The sequence below is a fragment of the Geotrypetes seraphini genome, chromosome 1 (assembly GCF_902459505.1).
Source record: "Geotrypetes seraphini chromosome 1, aGeoSer1.1, whole genome shotgun sequence".
NCBI lineage: Eukaryota > Metazoa > Chordata > Amphibia > Gymnophiona > Dermophiidae > Geotrypetes > Geotrypetes seraphini.
Window position 1 is genome coordinate 329023134 of NC_047084.1, and position 17618 is coordinate 329040751.

General features: G+C 42.5%; 1 protein-coding gene across 11 annotated transcripts in view; it reads right to left on the reverse strand.

The window, feature by feature from the left end:
• Nucleotides 1–17618, reverse strand: part of PDLIM5 (PDZ and LIM domain 5) — a 468176-nt gene that overhangs the window by 110244 nt on the left and 340314 nt on the right. For 8 of the 11 annotated variants that reach the window (XM_033957971.1, XM_033957962.1, XM_033958049.1 and 5 more), the window contains 4 exons: nt 16826–17044; nt 14254–14340; nt 9550–9690; nt 8145–8270 (listed from right to left, as the gene is read on the reverse strand). In XM_033957971.1, coding sequence (XP_033813862.1) covers nt 8145–8270; nt 9550–9690; nt 14254–14340; nt 16826–17044 — 573 coding nt within the window. The remainder of the gene's footprint in view (nt 1–8144; nt 8271–9549; nt 9691–14253; nt 14341–16825; nt 17045–17618) is intronic. The other 3 variants (XM_033958039.1, XM_033957988.1, XM_033958007.1) reach the window with 3 other exon arrangements.

A 17618-nucleotide genomic window follows, 5' to 3' on the forward strand; every position in this document is an offset into this window, starting at 1 on the left:
AAAGAAACAGGTAGAAAACAGAAGATGTTAACATGGAGAACATATAATACAAGGTCATTTTATAATCTTGTTTTACCCACAGGAAAAGCCTTTTATAAAAACTTATGCTATAACATATATGCATGGTGTCAAGAATGCATGTAGTGTGGTATAATAGTTAGAGCTACAGTCTCAGCACCCTGAGGCTGTGGGTTCAGACCTCGTGCTGCTCCATGTGACCATGGGCAAGTCCCAGTTACATTAGACAGATTGTGAGCCCACCGGGATAAATAGGGAAAACGCTTGAAAGTCCTGTATGCAATCCGCTTTGTAAACTACAAAAAAAAGGCATTTTACAAGTCCCAATCCCTTTCCCTTTTACCTGACCCATGTGTATATGCACAGTCAGGGAGTAATTTGGGTAGCACATAGGCAGAGTTGCAAGTTAGGCTCGTGTTTTATAAAATACATCTTTCTTCCACCTATACAGGTGCATTTTAGTCACATTTCATAATGGATAAAATATGTATGTCTGTATCAGTGGCGTAACAAGGGTAGGACATGCCTGGGGCAGTGGCACACTCTCTATGCTCACCACCACTCCTTCTGCCCCCCCCCCTCACGCTCTCCCTTCCCCCAACATACCTCTGTAAATCTTCGCCAGCGTAAGTGACTTCACCAGCATACTACTCACGCCAGCATTGGGTTTGTTACTTCCTGGCCCTGCAACCCAGAAGTGATTCAGAAGGGAACCAGGCCAGTGTGTGCAACAGGCAGGAGAAGTTGCTTACACTGGCAAAGATCTACAGAGGTACGGGGTGGGAGGGCGTGAGCCTGGCATGGTGGAGAGGTGCCGGTGCCCCCTCACTGAGACATCGCCCAGGGGGGTCTATACCCCCTTATTGCGCCACTGGTCTTTATATCCACTGACACATCACTTATACTTTAACAATATATAGATTTTCACAAAATAAAAAAAGTTGCTGAGTGTTATCCTGCTGTCCTCCCAATATGAAGGTCATCTTTCTTGAAAGGAGACTAGTATTTTGCAAAATCAAACTTTTGCAAAAATTAAAGGTGTTCCAACTTCACCATCTGGTCACTGTGAAAACATCTGCCACCTGAACAGACCCAACAGCAGGGCAAACTCTTTCCCCCCATCCACCCCTACCTGTGGCAGGAAGCACAATTAAAAAGATTTCCCATCTCCCCTCCCCCCACACACCTATCAAATCACAAAAAAAGTGTTATATGTAAAGTTAACCACATTTAAATTGCCCTCTTCTAGTATGCTTGTAAGGAGAAAGACAGGGATTTCTGGATGACAGTGTTAAGGATTGCTAAAAGTCTGAATAGCAGGAATTTTTCCAGTTTATTGTTGAACAAAAAATGCTGCTCCTATTATTTCAGACCATTATGAAGCTGGCACCTCTATGGACCAAGACCATTTCCTAATTTGAAAAAGAAGTGTTCATTAGTTTGACTTACTTTTTCCAAGATGCATATCACTCCTAAATCGATTTTAAACAGTCAGAGCTGCTCGATACTAGTGCTGCCCGATTTCTGATTTGAATCGATTCACCGATTCACTTTGGGTGAATCGATTTGAATAGATTCATTTTTACAAAAAAAAATCAGCCTCATCGATTCGGTGACCAACCCTCCTCCCCATGCCTTCAGGTCTCCTAAAGCAAGAGCGGCATCACTGCCTCTTGCTAGCCGTCCACTGCCACTGCCGCACTTGCTTTAGAGTGCAAGGAGGGAGGGTCAGTCAGGAAGTGCTGCAGTGCTTAGGTGTTCTTTGCAGCGTCCTCCGGCTTCCCCTCTGGCCTTCCAGGCTTTTCACTTGCATATAACTAGTTCTACTGCATATCTGCGTATAGCACTTTGACTTATCTTCATTTCAGTAAGTCTGCTGGTTTTACTTCAATTTGTTTTTGCTGGCTTTTAGCTTTGACCTGCTGAGTTTAGCTTTTTATGGACTGTTCCTCCTGGTAGTTTTTTTGTTCCTTTGACTTCTATGTGGTATTTACCACCTTTACTTCACTTTGCAAAGTTTGAGACCGCTGCCTCTTAACACATTGTCAACATTCCTCTTTTCCCTGCTGTTTTCGTGTCCATGGAGACTTTGATTCAGCTTCCCCACACCTTTTTTTCCTAGCTTTTGGGCAGAGTTTTTATTTTTAGTTGCCTTGTGGTTAAGTTTTAGCATATTTCACGATGTCACGCCACAGCGTTTCTATAATTTACAATGACAGAGGATCGGGCGGTTTTTCTTAGACTCCCCTTTGGTTGATTAAGTATGTTACATTTTACTCTTTTCATGCCCCGTTTGTTTTATCCTAGCCTCCGGGCAGAGGTTCTAATTTTAGTTCTCTAGCGGTTCTGTTTTAGTTTGGCTCTTTATGCAGTCTTACATCAGCGACTCTACATTTTACTACAATAGAGGATCAGGCAGTTTTTTTCCACAAACCTCCTTTGGTCTATTGTGCAGATGTATGATATTTTACATGAGACAGTTTATTTAACAAATGTATATGGCAGGTCTTTAGATATGTTTTTATGACATTCTTAAGAGAGAATTTTTGGGCTAATTCAGGATCCCCACTTACGGCCTCTTTTACAATGCCGCGCTAGTGGCCCCGAAGCTCATAGAGATTTAAAGGGCTTCGGGGTTGTTGCCGCGTGGCAGCCGCTAATGCGGCTTTGTAAAAGAGGTCGTTAGTTTTATTTAGCTTACACATGTGCAAGTTTGTTTGTTTTTTAATATCCGTTTGTCTTACATTTTTACTTAGGAAATTTATCTGGATAATTTGCACACCTTTCCTTATTTTAAGGCCTCCTCAAAACTGCCTATCATTTCTGCCATACAAACTATTTGCTAGTTATTGACTGGTATGCTTTGTTCCTTTATAGCATTTTTTTTCACTTCTTAAGATGTCAGTCTTCTTATCTTATTTTATGATGCTTCTAATTTTTAACTTCTTTTTTTTAATTATCAGAGCCTGGGACCAACATGATTTGAATAATGACCAGACAACAAAAGGTAGAAAAAATAATTTTATTTTCTGTTTTGTGATTACAATATGTCAGATTTGAAATGTGTATCCTGCCAGAGCTGGTGTTAGATCGCGACCGTGAGCTAGGATTTAGCAAAAAGAGGCAAAGTCTTTTTTTTGTTTATACCACAGCGCCAGTGTGGGTAGGAGAAGGCAAAGTGGGTGAAGAGGCTATAAAATAAATCCACCAGGATGTTTAAAAAAAACCACCCAATTGGGCAGGAAAATCGAATCGAAATTTTGATTCAATAGGCTGAATCGACATTTTTTTCCCTGAATCGGCCAGCACTACTCGATACTTCTAACTGCCTCTCGCTCCTATTGTGGTCTCCCCTTTTTTGTATTCTTTACTTTTAATTTATAGTTCTCCCAACTTTCCTAATTGTTTCTATCAGTCATGTGTTGTTAAGTGGACATCTGTCAATTTCATCTCCCTCTTTCTAAAATAATTTGTAAAACGCTTAGAAATCTTGATTTGCATTTAATCAAAATTTTTAAAAAAGTTATGATAATAGCCTAAAAATTTTGGGATTTTTTCCTTATTTGACTAAATTAAAAGAAAATCCAGTTTTCTAACTGCTTTCAGTCTAAGAGATCTTAATGGCCACTCTTCGGAATATCTCAGAGGGATTTAGCGGGCAGAAATCCCAGATCCTAATATGCTCACTAAATGTCAGACATTAGGAAAAACATGGATATACTGCTTCCACAACACATGGGGAACTGCAGACATACAGAGGCTCACACACATTAGTTGATGTTTCATTCTTGCTTGCTTCTAATCATGCTTTCCTTCCGACTAAGCCACTGTTTCCAGCACAGGGATGAAAAAGTTCCAAGCATAGCATTTATTTATTTATTTATTCATTCATTCATTCAATTTTCTATACCATTCTCCCAAGGGAGCTCAGAACTGGTTTATATAAATTTATTCAGGTACTCAAGAATTTTTTCCTGCCTGTCTCGGTTGGAGATTAAGGGCTAGAATCACAAAGCAAACTGATCGTGTAGCAATCGGTTTGCGACCCCTTTGCGACCAGATTGCCCTCCTGCACTATTCACTTACCTCTCCTGCGATCCGCTTTGAATCCGTGCATGCAAATGAGGTGAAACGCATGCAAAGTAGGCAGGGACGCGATTCACAACACAAAAATGTCACATCCGACTGGGCTGGCCGATCAATTGAAGAAGCGACTGCTAGGGACCATCGAAAACGTCTTTACAAACCCTGCTCTACAATTTCTCCTCCTCTGCCCAGATCTCTTGTCTCCTGCCTGCTCGCCCCGAATGCTGCCCTGCTCTGCCCCGCACTGTGAGCCCGTGGTTTTAACCCACGGGCTTTAAGCGAGTTAAAACCACAGGCTCAATTAAAAAAATTAAAAATAATCTATGCTGCTGCTGACATGGGGAGTGTTTTCAGTACCGGCCTGAAGTTGCTGGGTGCAACTTTTGGTTTCCAGGCTGCTAGTTTTGGCTACGCCGCAGATGGCTTTACCAACTTGGGTGTCTTGTGTGACTCGGTGATGGGAGCAGACCCCACCAATAAAGCTAAGGGGCACTTGGTCTGTGTGCTGTTGGCCCGGAGAGGAAGTAAAGGCATCCCGTAAAAGAATATTAAGCCGCTGGCCGGGCCTGGCTTTCACCAACAGTTTCACATGCCCCTTCCCTCTGCCCTAGAAAATAAAAGAAGGAAAAAAACCTCTGCCGGCCCAGAGGTCCAGTGCATGTGCAGACCATCTACAGATGGTCTGCACATGCGCTGGGCTCGCTATCGCACGATCCGGGCAGGCAGATAGGGGCGTTTCTCCGATCGCCCCCATCTCATATTGGCGTTTAGAGAATTCATCGGACCTGCCCAGGGTCACAGGGATCAGGGTGCAGAGGATGTAGCTTTAACCACTGCACCGCACTCTCCCCCCCTCCCTCCAGGAGTCTGGTTCATGCACCTTTCAGGCTTTAGACTGGGACATCAGAAAATAGTTTTCTGTTCCTCTAAATCAGTAGGTCATGGTGCCAATCCATCATGGTTTTAGTATAAGACTCTTTATCTTTGTTACACAGATGCATTTACTAAATAGATTTTAAGTGATTAGGAGGAGGGGGCTATTGCTTGGAGCATAATGCACCCATTGCTTTTGAGAAAGTCCACATAAAACTACCCGTACAGTGGCTCAGAAATGAATTAGTCGCAAAGGAAAAATAGACTTCTTACAGGAAGACATCAACAGTGTAACTAAACAATGATTCATGTGAGTAAATTCATGTGAAGATCATGCAAGTGAATGTAGTCCTGGGTAAATACAGTATAATCTCGTGATAACGGACTTCAAGGAACCTGGAAAAACAGTCCGTTAAATCAAGAGTTGCCCATTTTTAAAAAAACTTTATTTAGGTCAACTTGAAACAACGTACAATCAATGAATAACAGTCTCTGCAACATCAATAACATCAGCAACATCAATAACAAAACTCAGCAAAACATTGGTATGGCACGAAATGATTGCAAAACCAGAACACTAAAAGATGTTCTAAAGCAGTGGTTCCCAACCCTGTCCTGGAGGACCACCAGGCCAATCGGGTTTTCAGGCTAGCCCTAATGAATATGCATGAGAGAGATTTGCATATAATGGAAGTGAGAGGCATGCAAATCCGTTCCATGCATATTCATTAGGGATATCCTGAAAACCCGATTGGCCTGGTGGTCCTCCAGGACAGGGTTGGGAACCACTGTTCTAAAGCATTATGTCGTACTGTACTGGAAAGAAAAATACTCTTGTCACTTTCTTCTGGGCTGCATTTTGATACTATATCACCGGCACGCCACGCGCCTTGTAGGCAGAACCTGCATGTCCATTATAGCCGAACAAAACTACAGCTAAAAGCAGCTCTGGGGGACCAAATTGATTGTCCGTTATATCCAAAAGTCTTTTATATGCGAGTCCGCTATATGTGATGATTTTCTGCATGTTTATAAAGGCGCACGACCAGGACCAGCGGATCTTGTCTGCTATAGGTGAGGTTCTTTTATAAGAGAGTCCGTCGTTATAACAAGATTATACTGTAGTATGCACTGAAGTGAGGAGTTAAGGGGTGCATCTATTTCCCAGAACTGCAAGCTAAGGGATGGATTCTTAAAACTAACCGTGCATTTAACAATGGACACTAAACCAGTCCTAGCTGGTTTAGCGTCCAAGTATTTTATCAGCTGATTCTCAGAATGGCTAACCGTGCTCTTTTCTGTGCTTCCTAGCAGCCTCCAACTCTGCCATGCAAATGTTGTACAACGAGGTCATTAATATTAAAACAAGCACTCTGAGCTTCAAGGTATGGGGGGAGTGGGTCAGAGGGTTGTCAGGGGGATGTGGGGACCCCAGGAGCAGGAGGTAGTGGGCATCGGGGCTCTCACTGCTTGCTGAACCCATCGCAGCAGGGGGAGCCCTGGTCATCCGAGCCAGCAGGGAGAGCAGGCTGTGGGCATTTTTTCCCCCCATTTTTGACAGGAGGGAGGTGCTATATTTAGCAATAACTTTGCTGAACAAACACTAGGCACAGTTCCTCCCCCCCCCCTTTACCAGTGATTCTCTGCACAAATAGCACGCATATAATTTGCATGCTATTATGCTGAGAATCGTCCATAAAAGTAAAATCGCTCCTACTACGGGGCACTACATCGACTCACTGGATTTTACTGGCGAGTTTTGCGAGTCTGGCCATTAGTGTAGGAAGGGCAGCCTTAGCATTTGGAGCTGCACAGTTTGGTAGTTGGAGTAAAACTACAGGCAATAATTGGTGACATCTAGGGAGTTTGAAAAATGCTCATGCACCTGGGTCTTCATGGGACCACATGCATGCAGACGGGCAGACAACTCTGGAAATGGCCAGACACGCAGGGATAGGAGTTCCAGCCGTTACCAGAAGTCTAAGAAAACCCACAGAGAAGCTAAGCCAGTTCTTGGATTTCCTGAAAGGCGGTCTCAGCTTTGTGACCTCACTCCAGAGGAGATTTAAGAACTGGATTTGGGCAGCAAATTTGTCTTTTAATCAGAATCCAACAACTGACCAGTGCAATTGGATTAGATTTGGGTCCTTGGTAAAGTCCCACCTAATGACCTCCGATTAATAACAGGACTACAACATCGGTCTTTTTGGAATTTAGGTAGAGTGTATATAGTTGGACTGTGTCCATTAAGAAACTGTTTACTGTTAGAGATGTACCTCTGCTTATTTTACTAACAAAATAACTGCGTGCCCCTTTCCAGCATCCAGGTGAACAAGGGGGTTATATAACTATGATTTTTTTTTTTACCATAATGTTGAGAAGAACCGCACTGAACTAGTGTTACAAAAACAAATGAAACAAATGCAATGTTGTTCTAACAACAGCAACAGGATGCTAGGGTGCATAGGAAGAGTAGGAAAAAGGAGGTATTGATACCCCTGTATAAGACTCTGGCGAGACCTCATTTAGAATATTGTGTACAATTCTGGAGACCACACCTTCAAAAAGATAGTAAAAGGATGGAGTCTATCCAGAGGAAGGCTACTAAAATGGTGCGTGGTCTTCGTCATAAGTCCTATGTGGTCAGAGAAAGATCTCAATATGTATACTTTAGGGGAAAGGTGGGAGAGGAGAGATATGATAAATGTGGCATAAATGTGCACGATTTGTATCTCATTTAAAAGGAAGCTCTTTAATGAGAGGGCATAGGATGAAGTTAAGAGGTGATAGGCTCAGGAGTAATTAAGGAAATACTTTTTTTTACAGAAACGGTGGTAGATGCATGGAACAGTCTGCTGGAGGAAGTGATGGAGACAGAGACTATGTCTGAATTCAAGACGGTGTGGGATAGGAACGTGGGATCTCTTAGAGTGAGGAAGAGATAATGGTTACTGCGGATGGGCAGACTGGATAGGCCATTTGGCCTTTATCTGCCATCATGTTTCTATATTTCTATCTTTAAAGACAAACAATAACTCTGCCCAAAAATATCAGGTTTTTTTCAAAATGCAATTAGTTTATAAAGATTAAAGGGACACGTGTGTTAATTAGAACACTTTATAAGCTCACATGCTAAAGTCACCATCTGTGCAATATGCACACCTCACCTGTTCTCTATATTCAAGCCCCCTGTTGACTTCCTGTCAGGCAGCTTGCCCTGCAGAGGTGGCTTGGTGATGGGCGTGATGAGAAGGGCATCCAGAAGAGAGCGATAGATGAAAGGACTGGAGAGTCTAAGCAAAGGAGCAGTTCAGAGAGACAGCTTAGAAGAAGAGAGTGCATTCTCAGAGCCTTCAAATAATGTTCAAGGCCACAAAGAGAGAGAAAGAGCGTAAGGAACCTTTTTACTATTGTACGCTAAAATTGCATATTAGATGCAAAATTTATCTGCACAGTTAAAATGCGTTAACTGTTAGGTGTGTTCCCATAAGGTTACTGCACAGAAAAGTTATTTACTGCACAGTAAGTGCATCGGCCCTTAGCGAATGCACTTGCTACTTCCCAAGTAAAACCACCAGTTAGTGCATGCCGACTCCAGTGTGCAATCCAAGCCCATTTCCTGCCCATAACAGGCTAGGTAGATAGCGCATGAATTAGCGTGTCTCATCATGCCACTGCACCAATGGTTACTCAACTTGAACTCTTAACAGCGTGGACTACATCACACACTAACTACTCAGTGCATTTAGATCATGGGCCCCTATATCTACACCTAGCTTAGTAAATATGAGTTATGAAAGGTTTTTTTTTTAATTATTCAATTTCTATACCGTTCTCCCAGGGGAGCTCAGGACGGTTTACATTAATTTATTCAGGTACTCAAGCATTTTCCCTGTCTGTCCCGGTGGGCTCACAATCTTATCTAGTGTACCTGGGGCAATGGGGGGATTAAGTGACTTGCCCAGGGTCACAAGGAACAGCGTGGGTTTGAACCCACAACCCCAGGGTGCTGAGGCTGTAGCTTTAACCACTGCGCCACACACTCCCCATGTGAAACCCTTTCAATTGCATCCATCCTGTATGACAGAGGGATAATCTTTTCAGTTTGAAAATGTATCCCTCATTTCCATTGTATTAATATTGTAAACTGCTCAATACTCATGTAGGATTAATTGTTTTTCAATTTCGAACCATATAGGCGAATAAAACTCTTGGTCCGCAAATATAATAAATCAAAATCAATAATTCTAACTCTTACATGGAAATGCAGATGGAAAACTGCAAACTCAAGTTCTCTCTACCAGGTACAGTCCTGAAATAAGGAAGACTTCTGTTTACAGAGCTCATTTCTACAACAAACTGAAGTCATTAAAAACACAGCTTGTAAATGCTCTGCCAGTGGGATGAGCAAAACAGCCAAACATTGAATGGCTTGAGAAAGAGCTTCAAAGGCCCCTGAAGACACAAGTTGCATCCTCTCCGGTGTATCCAGTGAGCAGAGTTTTAGTAGCCACACCTCAGGAATCACTAACCGACAAGTGGTTATTAAAATGTGCTCATACTTGACTCTACCTGGCTTGCACCACGGCAGCAGAGATTGCAGCCGCAGCGCTGCTCTTATTTCGGGGACTCAACTTTGGAAGCAGAGGACTAGGAGCAAACTTGGGCTGGCTCTCCAAGGGACTTTCCGGGAAAAGCTTTCCAGTAGAGAAGCTTAAAAGGAAAGACAGGGAGAAAACCATTATAGCAAAGCAGTTACTACAGAAAAGCACACGTTTGTTGGAAATGAGTGTTTCTCGAAAGGAGAATGCTACTGAGCTACTGTAAATAATTGTGTATTGTTCTGGTCAATCAGTTCTGGCAACAAATTTTACGGTTAAAAGACGTTACGCTATACAGTAAAATACCATATTCAACATCAAGCAAGAACCTGGAGATAATTTCAACTCTTTCTTTAAGTTGCAAGCAATGCTATGCTAACTCCCTTGGGTGTCCTTGTCCTTGGGGAAAAAAAAAAAAAAAGATACACACAGGAAACATTTCATTTTTCTCATACACACACAAACAAAATAAACATTATACCCTCTTAGCCAGGCTTGTCCAACTTTTTTCTATTGGGGGCCACATTTTATATTTTGTAACATTCAGATGGTCAAAATATGTACTGCCATATTTTGCCACTATCTGATTAAATGTGCAGCAAAATACAACAATGCATGATATCCTCCCAGCCTTTACCCAGTTTTCCCCTCACCTAACTTCAGCAGCAGAAAAGCCAGAGGGATTCCCGCTTCCCCACCATGACGCAAACTTGAGGCATGCAATGCCGGAAGTTCAGGTTAGTCTCACGGTTTCAAGTCTCATAAGATGTTACAGAGAGTCGAGTTGCAGCGGAGAAAACAGGAATTCCACTATAAGCAAAACAAGAACTGCCAAGATTCCAATGGCCAGAGAAAAAGAAATCACTTGGTGGCCAGGTTCTTGCCCATAGGCTGTAGGTTGAACAAGCATGCCCTACGTCAGGGGTGTCAAAATCCCTCCCTCAAGGGCCGCAATACAGTCGGGTTTTTAGGATTTCCCCAATGAATATGCATTATTAATTAGCACTGGGATTTCTAATTCCTATTCAATAGCTCTCATACATAAAACATCATTCTATACACCATAAAGAGCTATAGTCAAACCTCGACTTACGAGTGCACCGGTTTGCGAGTGTTTTGCAAGACGAGCAAAACATTTGCAAAATCAGCACCTCTCACCGCGATCCGGCATCCCCCCGAGCACCAAAATGAAATCCCTTACCCCGATTGGGCACCAGCACCAACGCAAAGCACATGCCAGTGCCCGAAGATCCTCCCTCTTCTGTGCTGGGCTGTGCGTCGGAGATCCTCCCTCTTGCTTGTGCTGGGCTGGACTGGGCCTTGAGCATTTGCGCATGCTCAAGGCCTTCTGGTCTCGCTCTCTCCGAGATTCTCAGATTCAGAAACTCGGAGAGAGTGAGACCAGAAGGCCTTGAGCATGTGCAAATGCTCAAGGCCCAGTCCAGCCCAGCACAGGCAAGAGGGAGGATCTCCGACGCACCGTCCAGCCCAGAAGAGGGAGGATCTTCAGGCACCAGAACCGGCATGTCCTATGCGTTGGTGCTGGTGCCAGTGCCCAATCGGGGTAAGGGATTTCTTTTCGGTGCTTGGGGGGGTTTTAGAATCGCGGGGGAGGAGCTACATGAACGGGGGGGAGGATGCCGATTCACAGGGGGCATGCCAGATCGCGGGAGGGGGTATGGAGCAGCATCGGTGGCCTTAAAGGGGGGGATGGAGCAGCGCCGGTAGCCTGGGGGGGGGGGGGGAGGAGGTGGAACGGATCAAAGCGAGTTTCCCTTACTTCCTATGGGGAAACTCGCTTTGATATATGAGCAATTTGGTTTACGAGCATACTTCTGGAACAAATTATGCTCATAAACTAAGGTTCCACTGTATATCAATTACAACTCATTTTCAACCATACACAATTTATTTCCCAAAAACTCCACTCATAACACTCTTGTGCATCTACTTCATCAGATAAATATCTAATAAATATATCTAAACCCTTCCCATCCAAATAAAAGTTCATATCAAACTTGTATCATTGTCCATAAGTTGAACTTCACATTCTTCAAGTACTGTGCAAATTTCTCCTCGTTCTTGGTTTATCCACTAGGCTTTTACTTCATACTCCAAGTGTCATTTCTCTCCACAGTTGAACTTTTATTTAGATGGGAAGGGTTTAGATATATTTATTAGATATTTATCTGATGAAGTAGATGCACAAGAGTGTTATGAGTGGAATTTTTGGGAAATAAATTGTGTATGGTTGAAAATGAGTTGTAATTGATATATAGCTCTTTATGGTGTATAGAACAATGAATATGTATGAGATCTATTTGCATGCACTGCTTTCATTGTATGCTAATAACTCTCATGGATATTTATTGGGGAAATCCTGAAAACCCGACTGGATTGCAGAGCTCAAGGAGGGACTTGACACCCCTGCCCTACGTGTTCACTGATCAACCAGTGCAGAACTGTCAAGAAGAGTATCCATCTGACCAAGAGTGAACCTCCACTGAAATCAAAATGCATGAAAACCCAACACAAATCCTTTTCTTTAAAGAGTATTTTCACAGTCAAGTATAGTAGTCTCAATTATTCAACCTTTGCTAATCCAACCACATCCAGAATAGCCAACAAATTCCCAATGATGTCATTACAGCTTGTTTTCCCCCACTTTCCTGATATCCTATTCAGTGGAAGGGCAGCACCTACCTCCGTTTGGCTTTGTTACCGAGTCCCTGCTTTCATTTAAGCACTTGAAATCATAGGAGCCAACTTTTGAAAATGATTAGGGGTGCTGAACACCATCACTCACAGCAAATTTCCCCTCAACCAGCAAAGAGAAAACAAAATACATCTGGTAGTATATCTAAATGTCAAGAGAAGGGAAGATACTGTGGACAAGTCAAAAGTTAGGATCCTACCATTCTTTCCTCCCCCAGGTAGTTGTCTCACTCTCACTCTCTATTCAAGCCATTTATAGAACTTTTCTCCAACCGGTCCCCCTCTCTTCCCACAGCCCATCTACATCATACTTTCCCCCCAGTTTTTTTTCATTTCCCCTATTTCTTCTTTTGCCTTGGCCATCGCTCCTCCTTGATCTCTTTCCCTCCCCCAACTCCCTCTGCACTTTTAATTTTTCTCCTCTTGCATAGGCATAATTTGATGTTTTATATTTTGAAGCATGGACTTTAATAGTTCTTTGTCTGCTCCACTCCCTACATTTTTAGCCTTTTCTGTTTCTCATTTTTCCTTGTTTGTTCAAAATACACCAAGGAGATGTACCTAATTATATCCCTCCACTGTTGTGTTACTTAGTAAATAGTCAATATAATTTGAGACAAAATTCTTTTTTCAGTTTATAAAATATACCAAAATGTTTAACAAGCTGCTATACTTTTGGAGACTGTTACCAAATCAGATGAGCTCGTTATGTAATTATAGTAGTTTTAAAAGGGTCTTAAAAACACATCTATTTAACTAACATGTATCCAAAAGGTTTTAATGTTTATCCAATAAAGTTTTGCATTATTCTGTCTTTTACAATCTTTTTGTAATTCTAATTATATGTAAACCGCTGTGAATTTCTACGACGTATTGGTGATATACAAATATAGATTGTACTGTATTGACAAGTCTGTTTCTTTCAGTTACCCAGTAAGCTCCAATGCACTTAACCCATCCCTTTACTGCTTCTCACTTCTCACCCCCTCTACAGATGAGACTTCCTTTTGTTTGTAGATTTAACTCATCTTCAATTTGTGACTTTCCATTGATCACACACTTAGGGCTCCTTTTACTAAGCTGCGTTAGCGTTTTTAGCGCATGCATTTTAGCGCAAACTAAACCTGCGCTACATGGCTACAACACCAGCTCAATGCTGGCGTTAGCGTCTAGCGCGCGGCAATTTAGTGCGCCCTATTCCGCACGTTAATGCCCTAACACGGCTTAGTAAAAGGAGCCCTTAGATCATTTCCCTGCCCCGATCTCCCTGGCTCTAGGCACATTTCTGCTTTCCGAGACTGGCTTCACATCCCCTTTTTGCACTGCAGCACTTTTCTTGGCACATGCAGATTCCAGGCCACTGGCCACCTTTCTGCCTGCAGTGCCCACATCAGATTCTTTGCCACATGCTCACCCTGAGCTCTGGAAGCCCAGCAAGGATCACAGTTTGAAACATCACATGCTAAGTGGGAGAACATGTTCTAGCAACCTAGAGCATTGGAGGGGCTTTAGGTACCTGGGCCAATCAGAGTCTTAGGCCCCTCCCAGTGCATCCCAGGATGCACCGGGAATCTTCTGCCGGATTGTCATCTAACAGGTATGGGGTTGCATGTATATGTGTGGGGTGGGGGGTATCGAGGATTCAGGGTGGGTGCCAGGGGTGGACATTTGGTATCCTTAGGCCCAGGGAGACAAGGAAGCAGATCTGAAAAAAAATGATTGATGCCTTCTACAATACATTTATAAGAAATGGTATGCTGCTTGCACAGGAATCAGAATTACCTATGCTGGACAGAGTTTAGCTTAAAATGTTAAGGATATTACAAGAGACTACAACAGCATAAAATCCACATACACACACGCACACAGTATTTTCAAACATTTTTGCTTTTCCACTATGCTAAGCTGCTAAAGTTAAGAGCATAGATTTTTATTTTGTAACCTTTGATTATAGCTTTACCTTGAATGAGTATAAGAAGATCTAGACTCGGTGCTTGTGACCTGAACAAGGCTTCCTTTCTCCAGAGACAATGGCACAGTGATATGCCTGGCCAAAAGCAGCAAAACAGGAAGTCACCAGTCATGCAGCAACTTTACTGACAGATTACAATTCTTCATGCAACAAAAATACATGCAAGTGGCAGAATTATTACTATTTAGATTTGCCTACCAGCTAGAAGCTATGGAATGAGTTATATACTCTTATTTCCTTGACATAGCGTCTTTCTATTTTGGATTTATTGCTGGCCTTTTCCAAATTTGAGCTTAAGTTATTCAGGTATGTCATACACACTGGCTGTACCTTCTGCCTATGAAGAGAATGTGTAGTGGTGGTATAGGTAGGTAGGTTAGCAGTTGCAGGCTTCGGCAAAACATCGGACAAGAAGCACAGGTTCTAGCTACACACTTCAAGATTTGTATTTTTAATTCACGTTTCCCATGCATGCATGCTGGTCTCCAAATCTTACCTGAACATGTATCGCTGTTTTGACAGTGTCTAGTGCATTCTCACTCAAGGGAAAGGGTCAGCATGATATTTTCTCACATCATGAAGGCACTTTTTTAAAATTTCTTTGTTTTATAAACTACTCCCCACTGCCCACCAACCTAGCCAGCAGATTAACCATTCCCCTTAACTGTATCCATGACATCCTATTTATCTGTTTAGATTGACCAGTAGATTGCAAAGGCAACACGAGTCTATCGCAATAGGCTCAAGTTGCCTTTGCATTCTCCCTGTTTCCCCAATGCTGTAACAGGTCAGCAGCGACTGCAGAAGCACCGGGCATGCCAGCCTGCCCCCCCCCCCCACCCCATCAATTCTGACATCAGAGAGGAAGTTCCAGGCCAACCAATCGCTGCCTGGCTGGCCCAGAACTTCCTCTCCGATATCAGAATTGACATCGGGGGAAGGTTGGTGGGCTCAGCGTTTCTGCAGTCACTGCTGGCCTGTTGCGGCAATGGCGGCCTGTTCCCAGACGACAGCCCCGGCAGTGGCTTGGGGAGAAAGACAGGACAGCCTGAGAGAAAGAAAGGGGAGACAGAAAGAAAGACAGAAAGTAGGAAAGAAAAAGGGGGGCAGGAAAAGAGAGAGAAAGACAGAGAAGGAAAGAAAGGGGAAGGGAGAGAAAGAAAGAGAAGGAAAGAAAGGGGGCAGGGAGAGAGAGAAAGAAAGAAAGGAAAAGAAAGCGGGCAGGGAGAAAGAAAAAAGGGGAGGGGCAGGAAGAGAGGAAGAAAAAGTTAGACTCACTGAAGGATAGAAATGTTGGTTGGGGAATGGAATGAGGTCTGGAGGAGAGGAAGCATACAGGAGGCAGAAAGGGAAGAAATATTGGATGCACAGTCAGAAGAAAGAAAGTGCAACCAAAGACTCATGAAATCACCAGACAACAAAGGTAGGAAAAATGATTTTATTTTCAATTTAGTGCTCAAAATGTATCCGTTTTGAGAATTTATATCTGCTGTCCATATTTTGCACTATGGCCCCCTTTTTACTAAACTGCAGTAGCAGATTTTAGCGCAGGGAGCCTATGAATGTCGAGAGAAGCTCACTGTGCTAAAAACCACTATCGCAATTTAGTAAAAAGGGAGGGGGTATATTTGTCTATTTTTGTATAGTTGTTACTGAGGTGACATTGCATAAAGTCATCTGCCTTGACCTCTTTGAAAAAAAAACCCAGAATATAAATGATAATTAACATTTTCTCTGCATACAGTATGCTTTGTGGGTTTTTTTTTTAAATTTTATTGTTGGTAGATCATTTTGACTTGATCATTTTAAAAGTAGCTCGCAAGCCCAAAAAGTGTGGGCACCCCTGGTTTAGATTGTACAGCACTGCGTACGTCTGGTAGCACTATAGAAATACTTAATAGTAGTAGTAGTACTTTACAACTAAATGATTCTTGGAGGACATAGTCAATGTTTCAGTATTTTTACAGGGCATGGGCTATTGCTGAGTAACTGCTTACTTTTGTGTGTAGTATAAAATATATGAACAGATTTTTTCTTGTAAAGATGAGTATCAAGACTGTAAGTTAATAAAAACGAAGTCAAAGACCTGATGTAAGACATTATTGATGATCTCTCAAAATTTTCTTTCAATTTTCCCATACCTTTGCTTTCTCCATCCTCCAATTTCACCTCCCCCCTCCCACACACAGATATACAAAGCACAGGACTGCTGTTAGTATGATCTGGGGGGTTTCTTCCTGCACTGAAAAACTGAATAGCCACAAAAATGTTACCTATAATTTAACTTATCCTTCATTTTTCACTACTGAAGCAATCCTACATTTTGCAGAGAAGCTAACTGCTTTTTTAATAGCTACATCACTACCCTTTTTAAAACAGCATCTGCAGGACCTTTTATCATTAAATTTGTCTTGGGTTCAGATTGGTTAGTTTCCGATACTGGTAAAAACGGAAGGAAAAACATGCAAAACGAAAGATGCTGGAAAGTGAAGTTTGGGTCTCATGCCACAAACAGTATGACAGAAGTGTGAGAGTGGTGGCAGTCTAATATCATCTGTACCTGTTGGAGTCTGGGGGCTGCATGGGACCGAGATCCTTCTCTGGTTCTGCAGGGAATGGAGTCACTGGCACGCAAGAGGATTCATCCAGTTGAGAGGTCTGTGTAGCCACAGTACATGACGCAGCAGAAGAGGTCTTGACATGAGCTTTTTTCGTCAGTGAGCTCAACATTCCTGGACTACTTTCTAATGTTGCAGAGTCAGCTATGTTTACTACTAACCTTAATTTGACAAAGGGGTAACTACTATTAATCTGACTGAGCAAACACACATGGGATAGATTAGGTCAAAACAATTCTTGTGGGTGAGGTATCATAAAATATTTGGTGGACTTAAAAAGGAAAAATGGAAAACAGATAATAAAGTGATTATATTGTGTGAATATTTTTGCACACTTTGTGTACTTAAAAACTCTGGAATTAATTGTCGGGAGAATGTGGTGAAATCAATTAGCTAAATTCCTAAAAGGGAAGTCCATAGGCCACTATTGAGATGGCTTGCGGAAATCCACAGCTTATTCTTAGGATAAACAGCATAAAATCTGTTTTATTACTTGGGATCTAGCTAGCAACTTGGGACCTCGGTTGGCCACTGTTGGAAACAGGATACTGGGCTCGATGGACCTTCGGTCTGTCCCAGTATGGCAATTCTTATGTTCTATTAATGTAAAAAGTAGACCTTGAAAAAGTTATTGACCTTAACTTTTATTTTCTTCCCCATCACTAGCCATCTTTTGTAAGAAAGCATCTACTTTCTTCTCCCCCACCCTCCACCCCGCTTCAGAAAGCAGCCTGA